Raw genomic sequence first — 25,073 nt, 5'->3', positions numbered from 1 at the left:
ATAAGAGAAAGACCTACAAATCAGGACTGTCCCTATCAAATAGGGACATCTGGTCACCCTAAATCCTACCCACCTGAAATCAATGGCAAAACTCCCATTGATGTTCAAGGTCAATGCTGGATTCACACATTGCCAAACTTAATTGACTAGGCCTGACGAGCCTACCCTACCAGTAGGGGTGTGTGAAGCAGTCCTTCCGCTCCTGTGTCCATTCCTGACAGGTACCATTTTCTCTTTGTTCTCCTAACTAAGGAAACCTTTATTAATGTTCATCTAATGAATTAAAAAGAAAATAGCCTTTGAAAGGACAGAAGAAAAAAGAAACAGAAGAGTGAACCATTGACACCACTACCTGTGATCTAAGTTCATTGTATCTTCAGTGACTTAAAAGTAACTGAAGAGTGGATGGGGCCACTCCCCTAGTCACTGTCAGGATCCTCTCCGGGGGGGAGGAATGGGGGGATAGTGGCTCAAGGACATTGCTCTCTAGCATATTCCACTGCTCAATGCCAGGAGGCACCAATCACAGAAGTGGAAATATGCAGTGGTCACTCAACAAAACAACACTATGTACATGCTAGATTGATCACGTGCAATTTTCTATAAATACTGAAATCCGGTAATTATCATCAAAAGCATTTGTTACTTTTGAGTTTCACCACAGAGGAAAATCATTTTTGAAGCATAGGGTCTCTTGTTCCAAAGTCACATACTGCGGTGGCTCTCAACCTTTCCAGACTGCTGTATCCCTTTCAGGAGACTGATGTGTCTTGCATACCCCAAGTTTCACCTCACTTAAAAACTACTTCCTTACAAAATCAGACATAAAAATACAAAAAAAACCTCACAGCACACTGTTACTGAAAAATTACTTACTTTCTCATTTTTACCATGCAATTATAAAATAAATCAATTGGAATATAAATATTGTACTTACATTTCAGTGTATAGTAAATAGAGCAGTATAAACAAATCATTGTATGAAATTTTAGTTCGTACTAGTTTGCTAGTGCTTTTCATGCAGCCTTTTGTAAAACTAGCCAAATATCTAGATGAATTGATTTACCCCCTGGAAAATCTCTGCGTACCCTTGGTTGAGAATGACTGACAAATAGCGTTAAGTATATCACCTATACACCAATATAGCATAGTTTTCAACTGAAAACACATATTTTTTTATTTTTAATATATAAAAATATCTGTAGCTACAGCTGATTAATATGCCTTCTGAATTTGAAAAACATATTTTTTTAAAATAGTATATTTTCAGACATAGGTGAAGTTCCATATTGGAAAGAAGGTGCCCCTAAGAATTATTCATATCTGTCCCCCCAAAACCCTATTTTGAGTGCCTAAATGGAAATAAAATGGTGCATAGTCCCTCTGCACTGGGATGAATAACACCCATACAAGTATACTGTACTGTGACATGCACCTATTTTAATGTTTTAAAAATGCATAAAGATCAAACCTTAATTATTCCACAATCTCAATTAAAAGAGTCTTTGCTTCAGTCCTTAGCTCAATACACTGTCAGGGGATAGATAAATCAACTTACAGCAATCTTGGATTGGTATTTAGGTCCAGGGCCTGAACAGCTTAATACTCATCCAATTTTGTACAGATACTACATAGCTGGCATCTTCCCTACCATCATCAATAAAAATGATGTACAGCACAGAGTAAAGTTATTCACTAAACAATTCCCAAAGATCACCTTTACTATTGACTATGAAATAGATCCAGGACACCTCTTCTTGGATGTCAAAGCCTTAAAGACCAGTGACAAGGTACGCACTAGTTCAGGTATGACAAGGACAATGTTTCAGGTGAATGTGCAGTTTTGCCCACCCTATGTCCATAAAAATGGTTTGTATGGGACTGTCTAGCAAAATAGGACCCTGATCCTGCATCAAGATATAGTGTAGTCAATGTAGCTACGCACAGAGAGAGGGAACCACACTAGCACATCTGAGTGCAACATTGGAGCCTATTTATGGTAGAAAAAGGGATTCTATAAAAGGTCTACCTGGCAATGTACCAGCTGTGAATAACATTTATAGGAAATAATGAGCTATTAAAATGACTCCAGTAAATAACCCAATTTAATGAGCATCCAGCATAATGAGGAAGACAACATAATCAATAAGATAATATGATCAGACAGGCTTACTTTATATACATGGAATTTTTGAAAAGATAGACACTGTTTTATTAAGAATATATACTACAGATTGTACCTTAGATCAGGGATCGGCAACCTTTGGCACACAGCCTGCCAGGGTAAGCCCCCTTGCGGGCTGAGCTGGTTTGTTTACCTGCCACATCCGTGGGTTCGGCAGATCTCGGCTCCCACTGGCCATGGTTCACCGTCCCAGGCCAATGGGGGCTGCGGGAAGCGGTGCGGGGTGAGGGATGTGCTGGCCGCTGCTTCCTGCCGCCCCCATTGGCCTGGAGTGGTGAACTGGGGCCAGTGGGAGCCGCGATCGGCCGAACCTGCGGATGCGGCAGGTAAACAAACCAGCCCGGCCTGCCAGGGTGCTTTCCCTGGCGAGCCGCGTGCTAAAGGTTGCTGATCTCTGCCTTAGATACTTGGGGCTCCATTAAAGAATACAGACAATTCCCTTAATGCCATGCCCCCCAGCAAGGCAAAATATCACTCTGTACATAAGATCATTACCAAGTAACACACAGTCCACACACAAAACACAAAGCACGTTTCAGAGAAGATGAAAGGATCATAAAACGAATAAGACTGTTGCTAACTTGCCTATTATAATTCTTGCACAGAATGATTGGATATATATTTTTTACATGTAAACAGCAACTTTTTTTTTGAGACAGGATATGCTAGGAAGCATTTCTAGTGAGTAAACAACAAGACCGAGGAATATACTTGACTAATGAAGGGAATGACATGATGTCTCATGAGTTTAAGAACGTAATGCTAAAAAACAAACACCAAAACCACTAGCAAAACCTAGTCCCTGAAAAGCTAACCTTCAAAATAAAGTATTTAATGTCAGTCTGCTCTATTAGCATGCTTCTCCATCCACAGACTTAAACAGTTGCCTACAGATGCTGCAAATTGATTTGTCCCTTGATAACTGTTGGAGTTGCTGACCGAAACATTGAAGAATAACAGCTTTTTAATTGAGTTTTTGTGTGTGACTAACTGTACAGTGCTTTATCCTTTTTCTCACTTTGTCACATCTGCACAGATTTCAGAGGTAACGCCAGGCTTTCGTGTGACTTATCTTTATGGCTTCTATCTCGAGCGCCCAATCAATCAATGCAAAAGTAACATTTGGAGTTATTCTCATTTTGGTGTCTTTTGTATTCACCGTTTCTAAATATTTAGAGAATACAAACGTGAGGCGAGAATCAGCCAAAGTCTGCACTGGCGTCTCCTGGCCCAGACCCCCAATGGCAGAAAGTCTGGCCAGGTGGACGGATGAAACAGCACACTGCACCCTCATCCTCCCCTCCCCACACCAAGATGTGAGGAGTGGGGGATTAGGCAGCCAGCACATCTTAAAATGTGAGTGATGCTGGTGATGGAGGGAAGTGGCTGGGATATGGTGATTCAGCCCCTCCACCAGGCATCCTTTGCCAGTAGGGCTCCTATGGAGTACGGTCAGAGCATGAATCTGTACGGAGCTTAACAGAGCACAGAATTTCCACTCCCAGTGGAAATGTTGAGGAAGTGCAGATTACTCAGGCTGGCTTTGCAAAGTGCCTTTGAACCTCCCTGGGACAAGATTGCTGTAGTTATTATTTATATTATGTTAGTGCCCAGAGACCCCAGATAGAATCAAAGCCTCACTGTGCTAAGCAGTTCATATAAGCAGAGTTAGACATGGTGCCAAACATTCAAAGATATTTAGATACCTAAAGATGCAGCGAGGTGCTTAAATATCTTTGAAAATGCTCCCCTTGATTTCAAAGGGAGATAGGAGTCTAACTTTGGTTTGATAGTAAAGACATATTTAAGCTGACTTTGCCTTCAGTGTAAACAGGAATGTTTCAAAGGTTCACAAGTGGAGTGAGGCCAAGATGGCAGCCACATGTAAGTATAAGCACAGCTTTGTTGCTTCTGCAATTTCAAAGCCTGTGGGACTAGCAGTTCTGTTACACTCTCCAAGTGGCAGCTCTGTCAATTTTGGTGATGTTTGCAATGCAGGATGAATGACAGAGTTTAAATCTTACCTCTGAACCTCCTTGTTTTCTGTGGGTTCAGTTAGATCATGACTGTTGCTTTACAATAAGTACTTTCACTGAACTATTTCCCCGTCCATTAGAGGAATGTTAGTTATTTAGTCTTATGTTTTTTTCTGAATTTAATAGTTTAAAAAGGACTGGATTGAAGTAAAAAATCTCTCATTATCTGCAGAACACCTACATTTCCCTCTGCTCCTACCCCCATCGCCCCAGTGTGCTTCAGAATGAACCTAGATGGACCTTGTGCTCGTTCAGTCTTCATCCTCTCTGCTGAGCATGCCAACAAAGGTGCCAATTAGTACAAACCAGGGTGTTAATTCTGGTGATGTTGACACTTCTCTACTAGGAACTGAAGTCTGAGTTGCTTTCTGATAAAAGTCTTTTAAAAATATCAGGTTTAGAAAGAAAGTCCATTCCCTAAAGCAAGTGTTTTCCCCAGGGCAGTCTCAACGCCTGGTCCTTCCCATAAACTGCTAGTGGGTCCCAGCTAGATCAGAGAAGAACCCTAGTATAGAAGAAGGTTGAGAAATACTACCCTAATATAATATGGGCCAAAGTTTCAACATGCCTTCTTAACTGCATCACACAGTTGTTTGCAGAAGCCTCCAGTTACACAGATGATTCCTATATTGACACCAACAAGTGGATATTTTTGAATGCAAATGTGGTGACTGTGACTGCACAACTGATTACACAACTGTGAATATAGTCACCAATGTGCTCTATATTACCTTCTTTGTAACTTCTTGTTGTTATCCTGCATTCCTTGCCCAGCAGCCCTATTTCAGGAAATCTGAAGTGTCTGTTTCCACAAGTTAGCCTAGTTTTGTTGTTTTGTAAAAGTCAGTAATTTCAACTTAAGCAGCAGAATTGAGAACACAAATAATTGAGCATTTATGATTATGTTTGAAATTGTGAATCCTTCATTACAAAAGTAATTCTGCACACATAATATTAAACACTTCAAGAAATGTATTAAAAATAAATAAATGAGTGAGTTAATTGTTGCCAGGGCAACGCAAAGGAGATATGAGAAGTGATTGAAATGAGGCTGGAAAGTGATAGTCTAACAGGTTCACGACTAAAAGCATGTTTAGATAAGGAGGGGCTGGACTACAGCCTCCAGTGGAACTCCTCTTTCCCACTCCCCCCCCCCACCACCTCAGGAGCAGATTCTGCAGGAAGAAATCCTTTCAAGGATCCCCTCAATGAATTCCTCCAGATCATTTTGTCAGGGATGGAGAGCCATAGGGCCCACACCCAAGCTTGGCGGAACCCCAGGAGTCCATAGAAAGCAATGGCTGATGCTGGACCTCAACAGCTCCATGGCTCTGTTGCATCCACATACTAGGGACTTCCCCTGACTGCAGCTGCTCCTGGGATCCCCAGACAGAACTCCCAGAGAAGATAATACAACTCTAAGATAAGAATATATGAGTAGGCCAAATCTCTGCCCCCTCCCTGAGTGCAGAACATGCACTAAGCTTGTGGAGCATAATCTACAGGATCTGGAGAAGGGGATGCGACAGTGACACAGAGCCCTCACTTCCACACAGGAAAGGAGCTTCCCTTCCATACAGAGATCTGGGGAGGAAGCAATGATCCCACCAAGGGTATTCATATGCGTTCATGTCACCACAAATCTTTTGTTAAATTCTTTGATATTAATAAAGGAATAGCACTGGTTTCCAACAAGACTTTAAAGACATTTTATACAAAGAGCAGGAGATGTATGAATATGCCTGGTACATTTACTCATGTGTATTCTATGTACACACAAACCAAGAGAAACTTTTTTAATCCTAATAGCCTCTCCAAGGGGTTACGAAGTGCCAGTAAATGAAGCTTGGATTTACTGAGTTACTGATGTGCTGTATTGTTTGTGTTTTAAGCAGTAACATGCTAAAAGATAAATGAGCCGATTAATCATGCCATTCACTCTCACCATTTCCTGTGTAGAAGAGGAAAAACGTACCTCATGATGACCAGCTATTGTAGCAATATGAAGCGCCGTAAGAGCTCCGTATCCAACTTGCTGAATGTCAGCTCCACCATGCAACAGGGCTGTCACAAGTTCTGCACTGTCCTACAATGCACACATTTCAAATGTTTTTGTTAGGCCAATAGACATCTCGAAAGCTGTGTCTCTCCCTGATTTTATGAGCTATTTAAATATCACTTCGCCTCAGAACCATTTTTAAATGCTCAGAGGGACTATTTTAAATATCAGAACCATTAGAGTGTCAAACCCAGAAGAAGGGCACGTTAGGACTTCTCAGGATCTACAAAGGAAATCCCACAAATACACAGGATGGTATCCTGAATACCAAATTTATGAGCTTGGCATTTTGGATGCATCTCCTTGTTGACAACATAATGGGCTAAAGCACTGTTTATATTCCTGCCAAATATAACAATGGCAATGGAAATCATAGTAATAATAATAATTTGTTGAGACTCTGAGATCAGTTCACAAACTGTTACGAGGGACAATATCCAATTGAGGTGGATATTATTGAACTCATTTACAAAGGGGTAAACTTATGCCCAGAGAAATGAAGTAACTTGCCTGGGGTCACTCAGTGAATCAATGGCAGAACCATGAACAGAAGCCAGGACAACTCCCAGTCCCCTATTCTAACTGCAAAACTAGACTTGTTCCTGCATTGAGCCAGATCCTCAGCCGACTCCAATGGAGTTATGGTAATTTACATTAGCTGAGTAATTGGCCCTGTCAGCCATCTTGGAAATCAAACATCTTCAAATGACTATTCAGCATCCAATAGCAGCACACACAACACTGCCTGTCATTCTGACTAGTACTGTCCCATTGTTTCCTTGTACTTCACTATCTGTCTGTATCCATCCATTGTCTCATGTCTTAGACTTAGATTGTACTCTCTTTGGTGCAGAGACCAGCTCTTTGCTGTTGCTGTTCTGTGTTGATCTGCTTAGCATAATGGGGTCCTGTCTATACCTAGGGCTCCTAAGTGCTACAGTAAAAAAATCATAAATAATAAGACCACAACAGCAAGAGATGCTCAAGCTTGTGCCGCCACCACAGCTCCCTCGCCCTGTATTGTATACAAAAATGAGCGCAGACCATGAATGAATCAGCATTACAGAACATGCAGCGGAGATGTGACTGCTGACCCAAGCCATTTTGTTAGCGTTGAAAATATATGTGTTCAGCTTCTTGGAGCAATTAGCAACTTCCATGTGAGATCATGAACTACACTATTCCCTAACACCACCATCCTTGCCAAATTTTAATTTAAAAAAGAAAAGAAATCTTTTTAGGCCCAAGACTATGGAAGAAGGTTCTGTATTACTGGATGTGATATTTTGACCTGAATTTAGAGAGGAAAAAAACCCTGAAAATAAAATGGCCTAAGCTAGGAATTCCTTGGAGAATTCCTTTTCCAAGTGATAACTCGGTTCAGCCTACTTAATTCTGCCACGATCCCATCACATCTCACAAGGTAATCTGGCCACAGCCCAGACACAGGGAGTGCCATTAAAAAGTCATCCTTTACCAGCACTTACCACACCATCATATCTGGGATCTCTATGCATTCCATATGCAATAATTTTAATACAATAGATGCTATGGTGTGTTAACTGTTGGTAAATCCTGCAGCCTTAACATTTCAAATGTCCTGCAAAAGAAATTTCAGATTGTATATTTGATTCCAAAATTCACAGTTTGCAATGGTTTGCTTAGCTTCATGGAATCCAATCAGAGCACAGAAAAAGTATTGTGTGACTTGGGTGACTAACTAAGATCCTGATTCAAGAAATCACTTAAGCATATGCTTAACTTTAAGTATAATCCTAAATTTCATTGACTTCACTGTATGCATTGAAAATTGTGAGCAGACAGTGCAGCATTTACTAAAGAAAGTCGGAAATTAGTCCCATCTAATGAATAATTTCAAGAATAATTGGAATCTGTTTGCAAATAATTTTTAATTAAGAAATGAAAGGTAAAATTTCTCAAATAAATCATCACCATTCTACTTGAGAGTAAGGCAACAAAATTCCTATAAGGCACTTAGCTAATTGTGCAACATTGCACATGGGTGAAAGTTTTCTTTATGACTGCTATAGAGCATCATCCTACATTCTGAAGCATAAGATTTGATTACCCTTATTATTTTGGTTGGCACATGTCAATGTAATTGTTATCAGTGGTCATAACATTAAACTAGTATAAGAATTACGGAAATAAACAAAGAAATAGCAAGTTATCATAGTCATGGCTGTCCCTAGGGGGGATGCGGAGCCCGGGGTGGAAGTGACGAATCTGTCACTTCCGGGACCGACACGTCACTTCTGGGATCGACTGCGCCCGGTGCTGGCCAATCACACCAGCCTGCGGGGCCCCCCAAAGCACGGGGCCTGGAGCAGTCGCCCCGATTTGCCATACCCAAGGGATGGCTCTGATCACATTACAATAATTAGGAAAGAAAAGTCTTGTGATGAGCGAATAGAAAGTTAAGCCAGGAACTTTCAGTTCCAGCTCTGCCAATAGATTTACTGTATAACTTTGGGCAAGTCACTTACTCTCTCTGTGCATTAAGTTTCTCTGTCTGTAAAATGGGGATAACAACAGTGCTTCGGGGCAGGTGTTGTCTTTATTTTTCTGCTTCATTAAGTGCCAATCACAATGTCAGTTCTTAACAACAGATAAAATAAAAAATAAAATAAAATAAACAAATATTACTGCTGACTGGGAAACTTTAGCTGAAACAAAATTGTGACAAAATACAAGGCGGAGAAGCAGCAAAGTTTTTGTGAAAATGTTTTTCTTTCTGTAACCATAATTATAACAATACTTCTCTAACTCACAGACATGTTGTGAGGTTGAATTAAACAGTATCCATGAAAGATAAGTCCATAGTATTTTAATGTGTGCAAGCATTTATACATAATTTTCTTATATATTGTATGCAAGGCATAAAGATTTTCATTGGGATTAGTAATTTAGAGAGAGCAGACTACCAAACATGCTGACTTCTCATTTCTAATTTACCTTGTAAGCTGCCAAATGCAGAGCTGTAAATCCATTTCTTGTTAACCTGGATGGACGCAACCCTTTTAGCATAAGAGTTCTAATATGGGATTTGTTACCTTTGTAATAAAAATTGGAAAGAGAAGTCATTTACAGAAAAGAACATGCAAATGAAGGCAATCAGCTAAGAGCGTCCACACTTAGTGTGTGGCTACAGATTTGTCAGTTTCTTATTATTGAGCGCAGGTCAGATCTCAACACTTTTATTCACATTTGCAGTATTCAAAATACAAGCAATAGTCCTTGTAACAGACAGTGTTACTTGGATTTAAAATTAAATGGTAGACTGTGGTGGCCTTTGCATGGGTGTACAACGAGAAGGGAATGGATTGCTCTCCATCCTAGCATCCCCTGACTTTCTAGTGACTCCAAAGTGGACAGGGAAATGATGACACCTTCAACATGTGGCAGGCACCACCCCCTTATGGTACCAGTCACCATCAGGCACAATCTAGCCATTAACAGGGACACTTGTGGCACTGGGCATCTATTTGCTTGCTAATCTCATTCACATCTTTGAGGGAGGACTTTATAGAGATATTTGAGGTGCTAAAAAGCACAAACTCCTCTTTCAGCATGAGACTCCCTCCCTGCCTTACAAGTTGGGTTTCCTGGACACCTACCATGTCAATTGATCCTTCCAAAAGTGATGCTCCACCCAGTGCCTTTACAGTTTATTGTTACAGGGATAGTAGTTTATAGGAATACTAGTGAACCATAACCTGAAGACACTCTCATCTCCTGCCACCTCTCTCATAGAATATCAGGGTTGGAAGGGACCTCAGGAGATCATCTAGTCCAACCCGCTGCTCAAAGCAGGACCAATCCCCAGACAGATTTTTACCGCAGTTCCCTAAATGGCCCCCTCAAGGATTGAACTCACAACCCTGGGTTTAGCAGGCCAATGCTCAAACCACTGAGCTATCCCTCCCTTAAGTGTTGTGGTCCACATTATGGCTGTCTCCTGCAGAGCTATGCTAGAAGAAGATGCTCTCTCCCTCAGGGTTGCCACAATTTAGCTCACATTGTGACTACACAATAATCCATTTCTTAACGAACTCTCAACATGTGGCAGGGCACCATCCCCTTATGGTACCAGTCAGCGTCAGGCACAATCTAGCCATTAATGGGAACTGACTGTTCTAAAACTGCCTAAAACAATCCTGGTGTGTTCTCTCAGGTCTTGCACGCACTGAAGCTAATGGCAAGCTCCCACTGATTTCAATGGTGCATAATCAGTCTCACTGATTATACATCTGGGCCCAGATTCAGCAAAGCATTTAAATGCATGTTTAAGTGCCCTGTGGCACTGAAGCCTTAGGGTACAATTCTCTTTGATTCTGAATTCTGACCTCTGTTGCATATTGTGGAACAAGTGCAAAATGCATGAGCACAGTGTGGACAAGAGATCTGCAGTATGGATCAGAGTAGAAAATTCTACTATCAGTATGAGTGCCTAGATGATCTCTCACATGACTTTTCTTGTTCTCCTGGTTTGCTATCTGCAAGAATCCCATCAGAGAACATTCTGGGCTAGAAGATCTGATTTTTATTTTATCATGATTATTATTATTTTAATTCGCCACGTTATAAAACATTTTCACAATATTACAAAAATGAAATTTTTATCTTTGTGGGAAAAGAGTATCAAAAATTCAACCTTAATACCAGTCGATAATGTATATATTTCATATAGAATAATACTATCCCTTGATTATAAAATAAACATAACAACTAATTTCAAGTTAGTTGCACATCTGTACTTAAATATGCATCAGAGTTGATTGGAATTTTTGCTACATTGAAGAATAATTTAGAAAGGAGCTCAAAGTTTACTTGGAGCCACTCCACCTTGTCACTACAGTTTAGACGGTTGTAACTAATGCTTACCTGAGCATCAAGAAGAACAATGCAAAGAAGGCAAATAGTTTAAAAATATAATGTTCCTGTGGGTTATTAAACAGACCAAATCACTAACCATGTAAATAACATGCTTAAAGAGTATGAAAGTCCAAATACTTACCACCGCAAATACAACATAAATGAAGAAGAGATAGCCCATTTTCTGTGCGGTAATTTAAATTGACTTTGCTGAAGGCTTCATCAGAGCTGAAAACAGAGATTTTACAGATGATCACAGTTTTCAACTTTTAGCATATTTTCTTTTATTTGAAAAATTTGCAAAGAGAAATCTCACTATAGTTTCACTCATTCACAACACTGTAAATCCAGAGGTACTTCACTGATGTCAGTGGATTAATCTACATTTCTACTGTTGCAAGTGAAATCAGAATCCAACCCTTACTTTTTCCTGAGCTATATTTCTATTTTGACATTATTTCTATACATACATATACAAACAGCTACATTATAAGAATAAAGGGAGAAGAAAGCTTCTTTTAAGAAGAAAAATAAACTGCTATAAGTCGAAAGGTTCCTTCTTCCCCCTCCACCCCATCTTTCAGCTATAGCTACAGCAGCACAGTAGCCAGCAAACAGAGCTGTAAACAGGGGAGTTTGAGTGGGAGTTTGCAAGGGGAGTTTGTGGGGAAGACCAAGAGGCAGGCAGAGGAACAGACAGGCTAGTGAAGGGAGTGTGTGGTGTTCTAGCAGTGTTTTGGTGCTCGTTGGGGTTTTTTTTTTTTTTTTTTGCTGTGGGAGGTGGTGTTGTGGTTTGTTTTGTTTCCCAGATTTACTGGATATAGGTGGGAAGCCTATGACAGATACAGAGGCAGCAGTGGTAGTGACCCAAGCAGTGGAAGGGGCAATGAAGATGACTGGATGTGGAAGCTGTGGCATGTACATGATCCTGGAGGGGGTACCTGAAAAGAGTTTTGTCTGCATTAAATGCCACCTGATAGAGCTGATGGAGGAAAAGATCTGAGGATTGGAGATGCAGGTAGAAACTCTGGTTGAGTTTAGAAGAGGGTTTGAGCAGATGATGGAGCAAAGACATGAGGAGTCTGAAGGGAAAAGCTTAGACTTGCAGATGGAAGCAGGACCAAAGAACTCTGAGGGGAGACTGCTGGGTGAGGAAAGTGGACAGTGGAAGCATGTGACTAAGAACTGGGCAGAGGAAAAGACAGACTAGTGAAGGAGAAATAGAGCTCAGGAACAGGTATGCGGAGTTGGAAAATGAAGAAGGGGCACAGCAGGTGGTCGCTGAAGGTGAGAGGGCAAGGAAGAAGAGAAGAGCAGCTAGTCCTATAGGAAGAGGGGAAGAGTCAATGGAGATAACACCAAATATGAGCCCCAGGAGGATACGGGATGGGTTGCGGAGGATTGCAAGGGTGACTTGCAGCCAGAGGGAACAGGGGATAGACCGGAGAATCGCACCATCACCAGGAAAAGGCAGGTCTACGTGATTGGGGACTCCTTACTGAGAAGACTAGACAGGCCTGTAACCAGAGCTGATCCGGAGAACAGAAGGGTGTGCTGTCTGCCAGGTGCTAAGATACGGGATGTGGACCCGAGGCTGAAGAGGATCCTAACGGGAGCGGGAAAGAATCCACTGATTGTCCTTCATGTGGGAACGAATGATACGGCTAGATTCTCGCTGGAACGTATCAAGGGAGACTATGCCAGGCTGGGGAAGACACTTAAGGAAATTGAGGCTCAGGTGATCTTCAGTGGGATTCTTCCTGTTCCTATAGAAGGGCAACACAGGTGTGACAAGATTATGACGATCAACAGATGGCTCAGGCAGTGATGCTATAAGGAGGGCTTTGGGATGTATGGCCACCGGGAGGCATTCATGGACAGAGGACTGTTCTCTCGGGATGGACTTCACCTGAGTAGGGAAGGAAATAGACTTCTAGGATGCAGGCTGGCACAACTGATTAAGAGAGCTTTAAACTAGGAATTGGAGGGAGATGGTTGGGAGATGTCCAGGAAGAAAACGAAGTAAGAAAGGATACAGCCGTGGGTATGAGAATGGACATAAGGAGGAAGGGTAGTGTAGATACCATTCTAATAGGTGATACTGGGGGCAGAATGTCTGGGCCTAATTGGGTAAAGAATGTGAGCGAAGCCAAACAGCCAAAATTAAGATGTGTGTACACGAATGCGAGGACCCTAGGTAACAAAAAGGAGGAACTAGAGTTACCGGTGCAGGAAGTGAAACCGGATATTATAGAGATAACAGAAACATGGTGGAATAGTAGTCATGACTGGAGTATAGGTATTGAAGGGTATGTGCTGTTTAGGGAAAGACAGAAATAAAGGCAAAGGTGGTGGAGTAGCATTGTATATCAATGATGAGGTAGACTGTAAAGAAATAAGAAGGGATGGAATGGATAAGACAGAGGGATTAATAACAAGAATTATTGTTATAAGCTGGGGATGCATCAGTTGGAAGTAACAGAGGAGGAGAAGGACCTTGGAGTATTGGTTGATCACAGGATGACTATGAGCCGCCAATGTGATATGGCCATGAAAAAAGCTAATGCGGTCTTGGGATGCATGAGGCGAGGTATTTCCAGTAGAGATAAGGAGGTGTTAGTACCGTTATACAAGGCACTGGTGAGACCTCATCTGGAATACTGTGTGCAGTTCTGGTCTCCCATGTTTAAAAAGGATGAATTCAAACTGGAACAGGTACAGAGAAGGGCTAGTAGGATGATCCGAGGAATGGAAAACCTGTCTTATGAAAGGAGACTCAAAGGGCTTGGCTTGTTTAGTCTAACCAAAAGAAGGCTGAGGGGAGATATGATTGCTTTCTATAAATATATCAGAGGGATAAATACCAGGGAGGGAGAGGAATTATTTAAGCTCAATACCAAGGTGGACACAAGAACAAATGGATATAAACTAGCCATCAGGAAGTTTAGACTTGAAATTAGACGAAATTAACAATCAGAGGAGTGAAGTTCTGGAATAGCCTTCCAAGGGGAGCAATGGGGGCAAAAGACATATCTGGCTTCAAGACTAAGTTTGATAAGTTTATGGAGGGGATGGTATGATGGTATAGCCTAATTTTGGCAATTAATTGATCTTTGATTATTAGCAGGTAAATATGCCCAATGGACTGTTATGGGATGTTAGATAGGGTGGGATCTGAGTTACTACAGAGAATTCTTTCCTGGGCGTCTGGCTGGTGAGTCTTGCCCACATGCTCAGGGTTTAGCTGATCGCCATATTTGGGGTCGGGAAGGAATTTTCCTCCAGGGCAGATTCGCAGCGGCCCTGGGAGGTTTTCACCTTCCTCTGCAGCATGGGGCACGGGTCACTTGCTGGAAGATTCTCTGCACCTTGAAGTCTTTAAACCATGATTTGAGGACTTCAATGGCTCAGACATAGGTTTGCTACAGGAGTGGGTAGGTGAGATTCTGTGGCCTGCGTTGTGCAGGAGGTCAGACTAGATGATCATAATGGTCCCTTCTGACCTTAAAGTCTATGATTCAAGGTGATAAAAGTGATAGAAAAAAATTAGAAAAATCTATGTATTCATTTCTAAAGAGTCCAACAACATGATATCTGGGGGAATGAAAGAGACAATGAAGCTAATTTCAAAGAATACTCAAGTATAGACTTTGCAGAAAATAGTTTCTGTTCCCCATATGACACATATATAGATGGGCAGTGAAGCCCTTTCAAATGAATACCTGTTAAGATCCTAGTAAAAAGAACAAATTTCCTGTCTACTAGGGGGTACAATGCCTTCCACATAAGAGTGGTGGAAACTTGTAGAACATATGAGCAAACTTTTCCAACTCTAACAGGTTTCCCACTGAAAATTGACAAAAATGTATAATATTCCACAAAACTCAGACAAGCTCCTTCTAGTTTTGAATGAAGAGCACTGAATTTTAAAATGCAATGGCAATCGATCTATTAAAGGAGTAAGTATATATGACAACAATGGCTTTTGAGGGTGCCAAATTACAGTTCATAAGACAAAAGAAATAGAATACAAAGGATAATACAATTTTGTGCCACGCAGTTAGGCGTTTGACTTGTTTCTACCATATCTGCCAAATGTCCTTCCTGCAAAGCTTCGTGTTATCTGCTAATAAGCTTTACGTTAGCTCCTAACTGCACTGAAACATATTACAAATCTTACACCTGTTTTATAGTATGTCCAGTAGTTGTTGAAACACATTTCTTGGCAGGAAGAACAAAATGCATTGCACATTTTCCTTTTTACTGACTGTAAGGAATTTAAAATATAACACATACTAATGATAAACGTGAATACTCTTGGCAAAAGTAACACCCATAGCAGGCAGTGGTGAAGGAAGGAAGGAAGGAAGGAAGGAGTGGAATTGCATTGCCCACATTGTAGTACCTGAAGGCATCATATGGTTTGTGAGGCATATCACCTATAATGATTCTGGAAAAGGACAGAAAGTGCACCACAAAGTGGCTTTTGTTGTATCATTAAAACAGGTGTAGCTAATACTCCCCAGGACAACTCTTTCAGTGTGGGAAGTGCATTCCACAGTCAAGAACCAGTCACTCAAACCACACTGCTTCAGCCCCTCAAAATTAACCCAAGGGGTCATTAGCTCGAGCACTAGATGACCTCAGTTTTTATGTTATTACATGGCAAGTTACATACTAAGTTCTCTTAGGTAAGTATTTTAATAACATTGCTAGCATCCATGTACTGAATATATTCTTTTCAATCAATGGTCTTCCTTAGGAGCAATTGGGAATGTGAGGCGGTTAACCATGAAGCTAATTCAGCTTCAAACTCAGGTGGCCTACTGTATATATGTCAGCTAATTTTCACTATTACTTTATGTTAGACATTAACATGTAGGAAGTTGTGTGAGGGTGGGCTGCTGGGTACATTTTATATAAACATTGCTTATTCATACAAGATGATATACATGGGTATCTTAGGGTGTGGAAGAAGAGGGTGTGTGTAATATATGTCCATTTCATTAAGCCTGCATTGTAATGCATATGCAGAAGAGGTCAGTATTCAGGAGGTATGTGCAATCTGAACTCTGGCATTTCCTGACTCTTGAAGATTACCCATGCAACTTGAACATACTCTTAACCTCAGTAGTCATGTTTTGCCTTTCCAATGTCAAAAAAATAGAAACATCCCTGCTTTTAGTCCTGGATTCACTGCTCAAGGAAATATGTAGATGTAGGACTCTATATTGTGGGTGTCTAGGACTTGAGAGGGTAAGAAAAAGCAGGAGTGAGAGGACCCAGGATACGGCCTGAATCCAGGCAGGGCAGAAGTACTGTGAAAACAGAGTTCTCACATAAATTCCTTCCCCCAAACTACCATTAATGTCAATCAGAGTTATTCACTCTTGTGCATCAACAAGGATATGGACCCCACAATGTTCAGCAGCAAATTGTATGATTAAATAGCCCTGTTTTTCTGCTTGGTTTATTGCATTGGAATGTGATATTTTAAAATCAATTTTAGAACTATTTCTAGACCCTCATTCAGACTTTCCATTAACTTCTATTAAAATGTTTCTGGTTTTGATGTGTGCAATTAAAATATAGCTATAAGCCAAATCCATCCTAAGAAAGAAATGCAATTTTCTTTCTTTTTGCCCTCTCTAGAGTAATCGCACATAAAGCTTTCGGGCAACTGACCACCACTTATCTATTGTGACATTCGAAGTTCAGTTTAGTTTTTAATTTTCCTCTACATTTTTGGAATGTCATGCTATATTTTAATATAGCCTAATGATTTTACAGTGCTTGCAACTTGGTGAGGTGACTAATTAAAATGAAGTAATTATTATTAATAGATTTCTAATAATATATCTCTCAAAAAGGATGAATAGCCATTCTGACTCATTAAAGAAAGAATCCATCATTCAAACTGGATGCTTGCATCTTTTTTCTGCAAAAAATACAGAACATACTTTTAAAAAATGTTAGTCTATGTATTTTTATGATTCATTAAGCTCTGTTCTCCACGTGTACAACTCAAGTGACCTCTTTTCCAGAATTGCACATGTCAAAGCCCCAAAAAGGAATTCATTAATAAAAATAAAACTAGAAAAATTGACAATAAAATTAATGAGTAAATTAAAGCTGCCTCATGTTTTGCAAATAAACATGTACAATGTATTTTATAATATAATAGACAATTACACTGGGCATTCCTGCCCCTCATGATTAATGACATATTATGGAAAGGCAGTAACCTCTGCATAGTTACAGTTACACCCATCTCCCTTTATAAAGCCCTCGATAAACAGCGACTGTAACTTGGCTTGGATAATTGCGGAAGGCCTGGAAAGTGCTACATTTATTCTTGAAGCAAGGGAGAATGTTTCTGCGAAGTATGAAGGAAATTGGTCAATCTGATTTTGAGTTACAGGTAATTAAATAATAACCCTGATAGAGAAATGTTAGACAAAAGCCAAACTTTCCAGTCTCCTCATAGGACAAATCATCTCATTACTACTCCTTCAAATATTCTAAGTAGTTAAATCTCTTTGAAAACTACTGTGTGGACAATTCAGGTCCCATTGATATAAACAGGATTTTTTTGCCAGTGACTTCAGTGGGATTAGGATCAGTCACTATGGACTTGTTTCAGCAGAACACAAAATACAAGCTTAATTTGAATGTGCTTAAATCCATCCTGATTCAGCAAAGCACTTGAGCATGTTTAACTTTAAACATGTGCATAAGTCCCATAGATGTCTATTAAATGTTATACAATTCCCCCTACAAATGTAAAACCACTGTTAAAATGAGATCAGAACCAGGGCCTGTTTTAATATGTTATTCATTTTAAGTATAGACAAAAGCCTTTAAACCAGAAACGTGCTAAGTGTTAACTTGCACCTTCATGGCTGGTGGCTTTTTGCAATGAATTATTCCATCTTTACAAAGTTTTTTTGGTGGGGGCAGAGGTGGGGAGGGGGGATAGTAGGCTTGGCATCAGCAGAGCTGAGTGAAATTTGGAACTTCCATCCCATGGGAAATTCCAACATTTCCACATTTGAAACATTTTGTTTGAACATTTTCAACAAAAACAAAACATTTTGATCAAAACAAAATATTTCAACATACTCCCCAAATCAAAATGTTTCTTGTTTGGTTTGTTGAAGTGATTTGAAATGCTTTGTTTCAAGTCAGTTCAGCATTAAACTCATTTTCCCATTGTGGTGCATTGCCTCACGGGAGTTGTGGTTCAGAAACCTCATGTCTCCCATTTGTCTTTTATGGGCCGGGCTCCCTGGCTGGATTATACCACCCATGACAAATCTCGATTCATGTTACTCCTGTGATGCATCTTGCTTGGCCAAAGGGAAATCCACATTGTATTATGGGAGATATAGTCCTCCAAGGAGCTCAGCCCATAGGAGAGAATGGGGCCCCAAACTCCAATGTATTGGTTGATAGGGAAATAAATACAAGTTGGTGTTTTATTGAACTGATTTGAAATGAAACATTTTGGGTCAGTTCAACAAAACAAAATATCCCGATCAGTAAAAACAACCCAAAATTTCATTTCAAGTTTTCCAACACAAAATTTCATCATAAGCAAGATTTTTCCACAGAAAATTTCAATTTTGTGGAAACTGTATTTCCCATCACAAAATCAACCCAATAGAAATTCTGGACACGGTCCAGCGACTAACTTAGAATAGGCTCTACAAACCCAGGTCTTTAGGCCCATTCCATTAGGAATGACATTCTAGTAAAAAAAAAAAGGGATGTGGAACTGATACATATGAATATGTAAAGCCCATTAATAAAACCAAGAGCTAGACTCCTTTCTGAACTAGCTTTGTGTTAGTTTGTGCATATGTTAGTTTGACTAACTTTCCACATCTGTCACTTAGATGGCAGGTATTAAGCATTCAGGGAGCTTGCTGGCCTTATTTCTATTTTCTTAATGTAAACTGTTCTGATATGGAATAATTCTTCCACACATTACAGTCACATTTTTTTCTTCAGTGACTGTTCTTCATTTACCACTTACCTTTTACTAAGGAAAACAAAATGTTTTGCTCACTATAAAGAAAATCTCATTCTTCAAATATATTATAGCTCCATACGTGTCCTCTCAGGCATAACATGATTAATGATACTGATGTAAGGCCCATCTATTCTTTCAGATTTTCCTTGAGGGGTGATTGTGGGAAAGAAACTCCAGTGGTTAGGGGGAAAACTCCTTTTTGTTAACATGTCTCCCCCCACCCCCACCCCTATGCTTGGAATTTTTGTTTTAATATATTTTGGTGCATGATTTGAGAGATGGATTGATTCACTTGGTGGATGAATTTTAAGAGTTTCAAAATACCCAAATATGATTCTATTGGAAAATCATGTCTCCTGCCCTCCCTTCTAGAGCTCAGTGACATAAAACAAATGGTAGCATTGAAGGGGGATGCTGTCAAGTTCAAAACTCACATATTTTTAAAGATCAAATTCCCTTCCCTATTAAAAAGACTTCATATATTACTAAAAATCTAATTTTTCACCACTTAGGCCATCTGTTTACATTTTCCTTTTCTCTCAACATGGAAGAGGAAAATAGATTTTCAGTTTCTCTGGTTTATAGTCAATTTGTACTCAGTTACACTTTGTGGTTCTCATACTCTGACAGCAATGATTTAGTTGCAAACATTGTAAGGGAATGTTTATGTGTTGAAAAGGCTTCCACAGTAATTTTTTAAAAATATTCATAAAACCATTTCCATTGGTCTTAGATTTTGATGAAGTTTGTGGTTACAAAGCCTAAATTTGAGTTCCCCAGAGTGTGTTTCAAATCCCCTTCTGAACAAATAAGTCCCTCTTTCAGGAAATTATTGTGATCAGCTACCCTTCGGAAAAGGATGGGATTGAGGTTAAGGCACTGCACTGACATTCAGCTGATCTGGGTTCACTTGCCAGCTTTGCAACAGATTGCTGGTGTGACCTTGGGCAAGTCATTATATCATCCTGTGCCCCAATACTACAGTTGCAAAATGGAGATAACACTTATTTTCTTCTACCCTTTGTCTGCCTCAATTATTTAGACAGTAAATTCTTCATGGAGGTACTTTCTCCCCCTTGTGCTTGTACAGAGCCTAACACAATGTCTAGCTGAACTTTCTTGTGGCCTCTAGATACTGACATAATACAAATAATAAACATGACCAGCACCAATTTTGGCATGTGACAATCCAAAGCATATCCTTTAACGAGTTGTGCAATGGTAGACTGACAGTAGAGGGCACATGTGGTAATATCAAGGACATCAGTGTGAACAGATGAACAGTGTGAATTGTGAACTCTCATTTTATATAATAAAGCTACATGTTTCTGGCTTTTGGAGGCTGTTTCTTTGCAAGCTTGTCACATAAAGTGAAATTCCACACACAACCTTAAAAATCTACACAGATGCAATTATGTGCTACCATAATTTTGATATTGTTTTTGGGAAACTGCATTTAGCCGTACCTTCCTTTTAGCCACCAAGTCTGAGCCCAGGAAAGAGAACGCCTTTTCAAAAATCTTCTGCAACTGGTATGTTATGAGGAAAAATGTACTAGCAGAGTGCACAAGACTTGCCACCCCATATTTTTTCTCCAGCAGTCTGATAACCAACTTCTCCCTGGCCTCTAACCAGTTTCTCAAAATTATTTTTCTTCCTCACTGAACAAAAGATTTTCTCTTGTGTGGAAGTATCCTACCAGCCTCATTTCATGTCTCCTCAGAGGTGACAGATCCACACAGAATAATTATGCCCTTACTATTAATCTTGGACAAAAACTATAGTCTTCAGACCAGATTCTGATTTTAGACTCTCATAAAAGACTGACCAATTCCAGTGACCCAGGGTGGATGGGAGAGTTGAACCTGTCGATAGATATTTCAACCCTGATTAAAAGTCAAAAGTCCACTTTTCAGATGTCAGTAACAGAGGGCCCAACCTTGCAATGTGCTAAGTATCAGTAATTCTCATTGACTTCAGTGGGAAGTAATAGCATTCCCTACTTAAGAAGAGAAGGTTCATTGACACATTTAGTGGTCCTACATTTGGTTTCAGGACAAAGTGGTCAGCTTCCAGTGGCCAGCTAGCCACATAATGAATTATTTTCTTCTCTTTTACCTAATTCAGAGTCAAAAATACACTTTCTACTGCAGCTCAGTGGACTCAATGCTTCAAAGTGTTGAGCATTCTAGCAAAACATTTAAGTAAACACTTTAAAGTTAAGTCAATGGGGTTACTCACATGCTTAAAATTAAAGTTTTAAGTGCTTTGTTGGCTCAGAGCCAGAATGCTCAGCACTTTGCAGGATCCAGCCCAATATAATCAACAATCTGCATTTTAAATTGGGGTGTGTGTGTGTCAAACAATGGTAATTAACACAGCTGAGTGAATAATCATAATGAATAAGTTAGCTGACCAATATTGTTTTTTATTTGTTAATTGTCTGGCAACAGAACACATTATTTTCTCAAGTGTATTTGATGTTTGAAATTATTTACTAGATAGCTTCTGCAAATTAAGTCATTCACAAGCCATTTGTTGAGTGCATTCATTATTCGAGCTGCCTTGAACGGACACATAGCTCACATGGTATTATTATCCCTTTTAACCTATGGTTAGCGGAAAATTCAGGGTCTTGTAGGTTGTTCCAGTTAGGAGAAATTGGCAATAGGTATTTCTTTTATGTAAGTTTTCTTTTCAAAGTCCTGTTTCCCTGAACACAGAAGGAAACAAACAGCAGGAGACAGTTCCTTTGTTCGCTGATCCAAGCCTGCCTTCCCCATCCGGTCTCTCTTCCCAAAAAACTTTTTCTCTGGACTATGTTACCAGCCTTCTGTTACCATATTCTTGGCTTTCTCTAGCTGCTTCAGCTTGTCCTGTGGCACTTCAGCTTGTGCTCAATTACTCTCCTCCCCTGCCCAAAACAGTTCTATCAATCAAAGCCCCAGCCCCTGCGTTTGAAAACCCCCACATGATTCAGCTTTTACTCCACTTTTCCATGTGTCTGTATTTTGTGGGCGATTGTTATTTCAAGTACATAAAAGGTTGTTACAAGGAAGCAGGAGAAAAATTGTTCTCATTAACTTCTGAGGAGAGGACAAGAAGCAATGGGCTTGAATTGCAACAAGGGTGGTTTAGGTTGGACATTAGGAAAAACTTCCCATCAGGTTAGTTAAGCACTGGAATAAATTGCCTAAGGATGTTGTGGAATCTCCGTCATTGAAGATTTTTAAGAGCAGACTAGACAAACATGTCAGGGATGATCTAGATAATACTTAGTCCTGCCTTGAGTGCAGGGGACTGGACTAGAAGACCTCTCAAGGTCTCTTCCCATCCTATGATTCTATGATTCTATTGTTTCAGCCCTGATTACAATGGTTTCTTTACATTTATTCTGAATGTTAGGCAGTGGTCATGCCTGACCCATAACGTTATATTATCTTATTGGATGAGTAGGAGTTTTAGAACCAGGTGTCCTGACAAAGTGACTATAATTAGGAATTTGAAATTACTTTCAGCAACTATTCTGCCTGCATCTTTGTGTAAAAATCTGCAAATATGCTTGCCAGTAGACTTGTTTGCCAAAGTATTTTTGGAGAATAAACAAAAGGAGGTATGTACACTGCTAAAGCAAATTCATTAAAAAATTCAAACATACATTTGCAGTAAAATTTTGGCCGTATTCACCCAGCTCTAGTAATCAGCAGCCATTAATCTTGGTACTAGGATGTGGGACACTGGCCCAGAATTATAAGGACTTACTCCTGAAAACAGATAGCAGATATAAATAGAATGCAGATATAGACTATCCATATGTGCAACACTCATTGACACATCTATGAAAACATTTGCAACTACACCAAAATTTAAAAGCTAATTATTGTTTCTAAATATAATAAACAAGTTTCCAGAATAATTTACCTAAAGACGTGTTTCAGTTCTGTGAACTCCTTTTCTTTGATCTGCAGGTCATCTTCTAATCTTTCTAAGATTATAGCGTATGATTCACTAACTTTCTTCTTCCATTCATCTTACAAGAAAAAGCAAATACGATTCACAATATACTTCATGCCCTATAAAAAACTAGCACACGGATCACCATCTCCCAGTAATCAAAACAACTCCACTATCAAATTTACCAAATTATACATTATTTTGCTACTAACACTTTCAGTTTAAATTATGGATATTTGCAGTTTAAATTATATTATATGTATTATGCAGAAAGAGTTAGGAATTTTTTCCTTGTGTAAAACAATATATATACACACACATACCTATGCTATACATACATATTAGATATATCAATCTTTCTGGAAAACTCTTTTCATTTTAATAGTGAAAAGCTAAGTTCATAAGGTTGTATTTGTTAGTTCTAAATATCTAAGTTTTAACAGTATAGAAGTACAGAATAAAAATAGTGCTAAATTTTGTATTGTTCTAATTAAATATTAATAAAATCAACAAAATAATCTAATTTAATATGATCTAATGGTTTGAATAACTTTGCTGGCTTTTCTTCCTCTTTTTCTATCATAGATACTGTATGTGATTTGAGCCAAGCCAATCTTCATATAGATTAGGAGCAATACAATACTTTATCCTTGAACTCAAGAGTAAATTAGTAAATTTGCTAAAGCTACATTTGCTGCTGGCTGATGGATTTATATCATATTGCATTTGAAGAAGCAACATTAATTACCAGTGCAAGTTTGGGTTGGTCTAGATTTATAATTCCCCATTTGTTCAATATTTCTTCTTTGTTTCAGTAAAGTTCTTGCAGTAATGATTCCTTGTTCAAGTGCAGTGACAGTCCTACTGAAAAATACTTTGATAGTCTCTGGCTAAAAATAAACTGTGCGCCAAATGGAATGTCATGCAACAATGACACAGAGCAAAACAGTGTGTGCTATGAAGTGTAAAATAATAAAGGTAACTAATCAGTCTGTTTAAAATCTAGTGTCAAGAATAAATTGCAAATGTTTCAGCAGAAATATTTGCTTCCTTCTGTTGACTACCCATATGTAGGGGAGGGTGAGCAAACTGCCACCAGATCAGTGGTGAGGAATAGACATGGAATTGACCCCCATTAATAGCGTGTAATCCTATTGTGGGTAGGTTGTGTTTACCTCTGAGTACACCTCTTTCGTACTCTTTGGCAACGCTTGTCCAGCTTGTTATGCCAATGAAGTATCATAGAATTGAATGGAAAAATTGATTCACCCGTTAGCTCAAGGTTATGGTGTATGTATGCATTTTGTGTCCTTGTTTCCTGATCCACCCCACAGGAGTTCAACCCTGGGGACAAGAAAAGCAGCTGTACTGCCATCATTTCTGCTAGGGCAGTCCAGCTTGGGGTTCTAATGGAAGAGGCTGCCCTGGAGAATGCTGTACTGGCCAGCTCTGTTACCCCAAGAGGAGTGGGAGATGCAGTCCACGTACGTGGCTTACATCCCTGTTGTAGGTGGACTTTCCACCATCAGGGACTGCAACTTGACATCAGTCAGTGTCTTTAAGGAGGAAGGAAGGAAGGAAAGTAGTTTGGTTATCTTTGAGGCTCTAAAAATAAGCAGTTTAGTGCTTTGGATTCTATTTATCAAGTCTGTCTGTCTTTCTCTCTCAACCCCTCCCAACACCCCACCCCCCAAAGTCTCTCACATTCTTTTTCTCACTCCAATATTTTATTCATTCTGATCTCTGCACTTGTGAATCTTCTATTTATTTTTTATACTGGTAGTTTAAAATAAATATTTAAAGTGATAGTATCAAGGTTAGAAAGCACAGCAATTGACCTTGACAGTTGTTCTGTATAAAATTTCTTATCTTAAGGATTCCAGTCAAGATAATATGTGCATGCATGCA

At 39.5% G+C, this 25,073-nt stretch overlaps 1 protein-coding gene across 9 annotated transcripts in view; it reads right to left on the bottom strand.

Moving 5' to 3' along the window:
- TNNI3K (TNNI3 interacting kinase) overlaps positions 1–24,072 on the bottom strand; it is a 167,137-nt gene extending 143,065 nt beyond the window's left edge. For 5 of the 9 annotated variants that reach the window (XM_065554047.1, XM_065554048.1, XM_065554052.1 and 2 more), the window contains exons 1-5: positions 23,914–24,072; positions 23,133–23,241; positions 11,319–11,404; positions 9,257–9,354; positions 6,197–6,307 (exon numbers count right to left, since the gene is read on the bottom strand). In XM_065554047.1, the coding sequence (XP_065410119.1) occupies positions 6,197–6,307; positions 9,257–9,354; positions 11,319–11,404; positions 23,133–23,241; positions 23,914–23,953 (444 nt within the window). In that variant the 5' untranslated portion in view covers positions 23,954–24,072. Of the gene's footprint in view, positions 1–6,196; positions 6,308–9,256; positions 9,355–11,318; positions 11,405–23,132; positions 23,242–23,913 lie in introns of those variants that run through there. The other 4 variants (XM_065554051.1, XM_065554050.1, XM_065554055.1 and 1 more) reach the window with 4 other exon arrangements.
- Between the last annotated feature and the right edge of the window lie 1,001 nt (positions 24,073–25,073).

This window comes from Chrysemys picta, chromosome 8 (assembly GCF_011386835.1).
Source record: "Chrysemys picta bellii isolate R12L10 chromosome 8, ASM1138683v2, whole genome shotgun sequence".
In the NCBI taxonomy this organism is placed as follows: Eukaryota; Metazoa; Chordata; order Testudines; family Emydidae; genus Chrysemys; species Chrysemys picta.
This window is presented reverse-complemented; position numbering and strand designations above follow the sequence as displayed.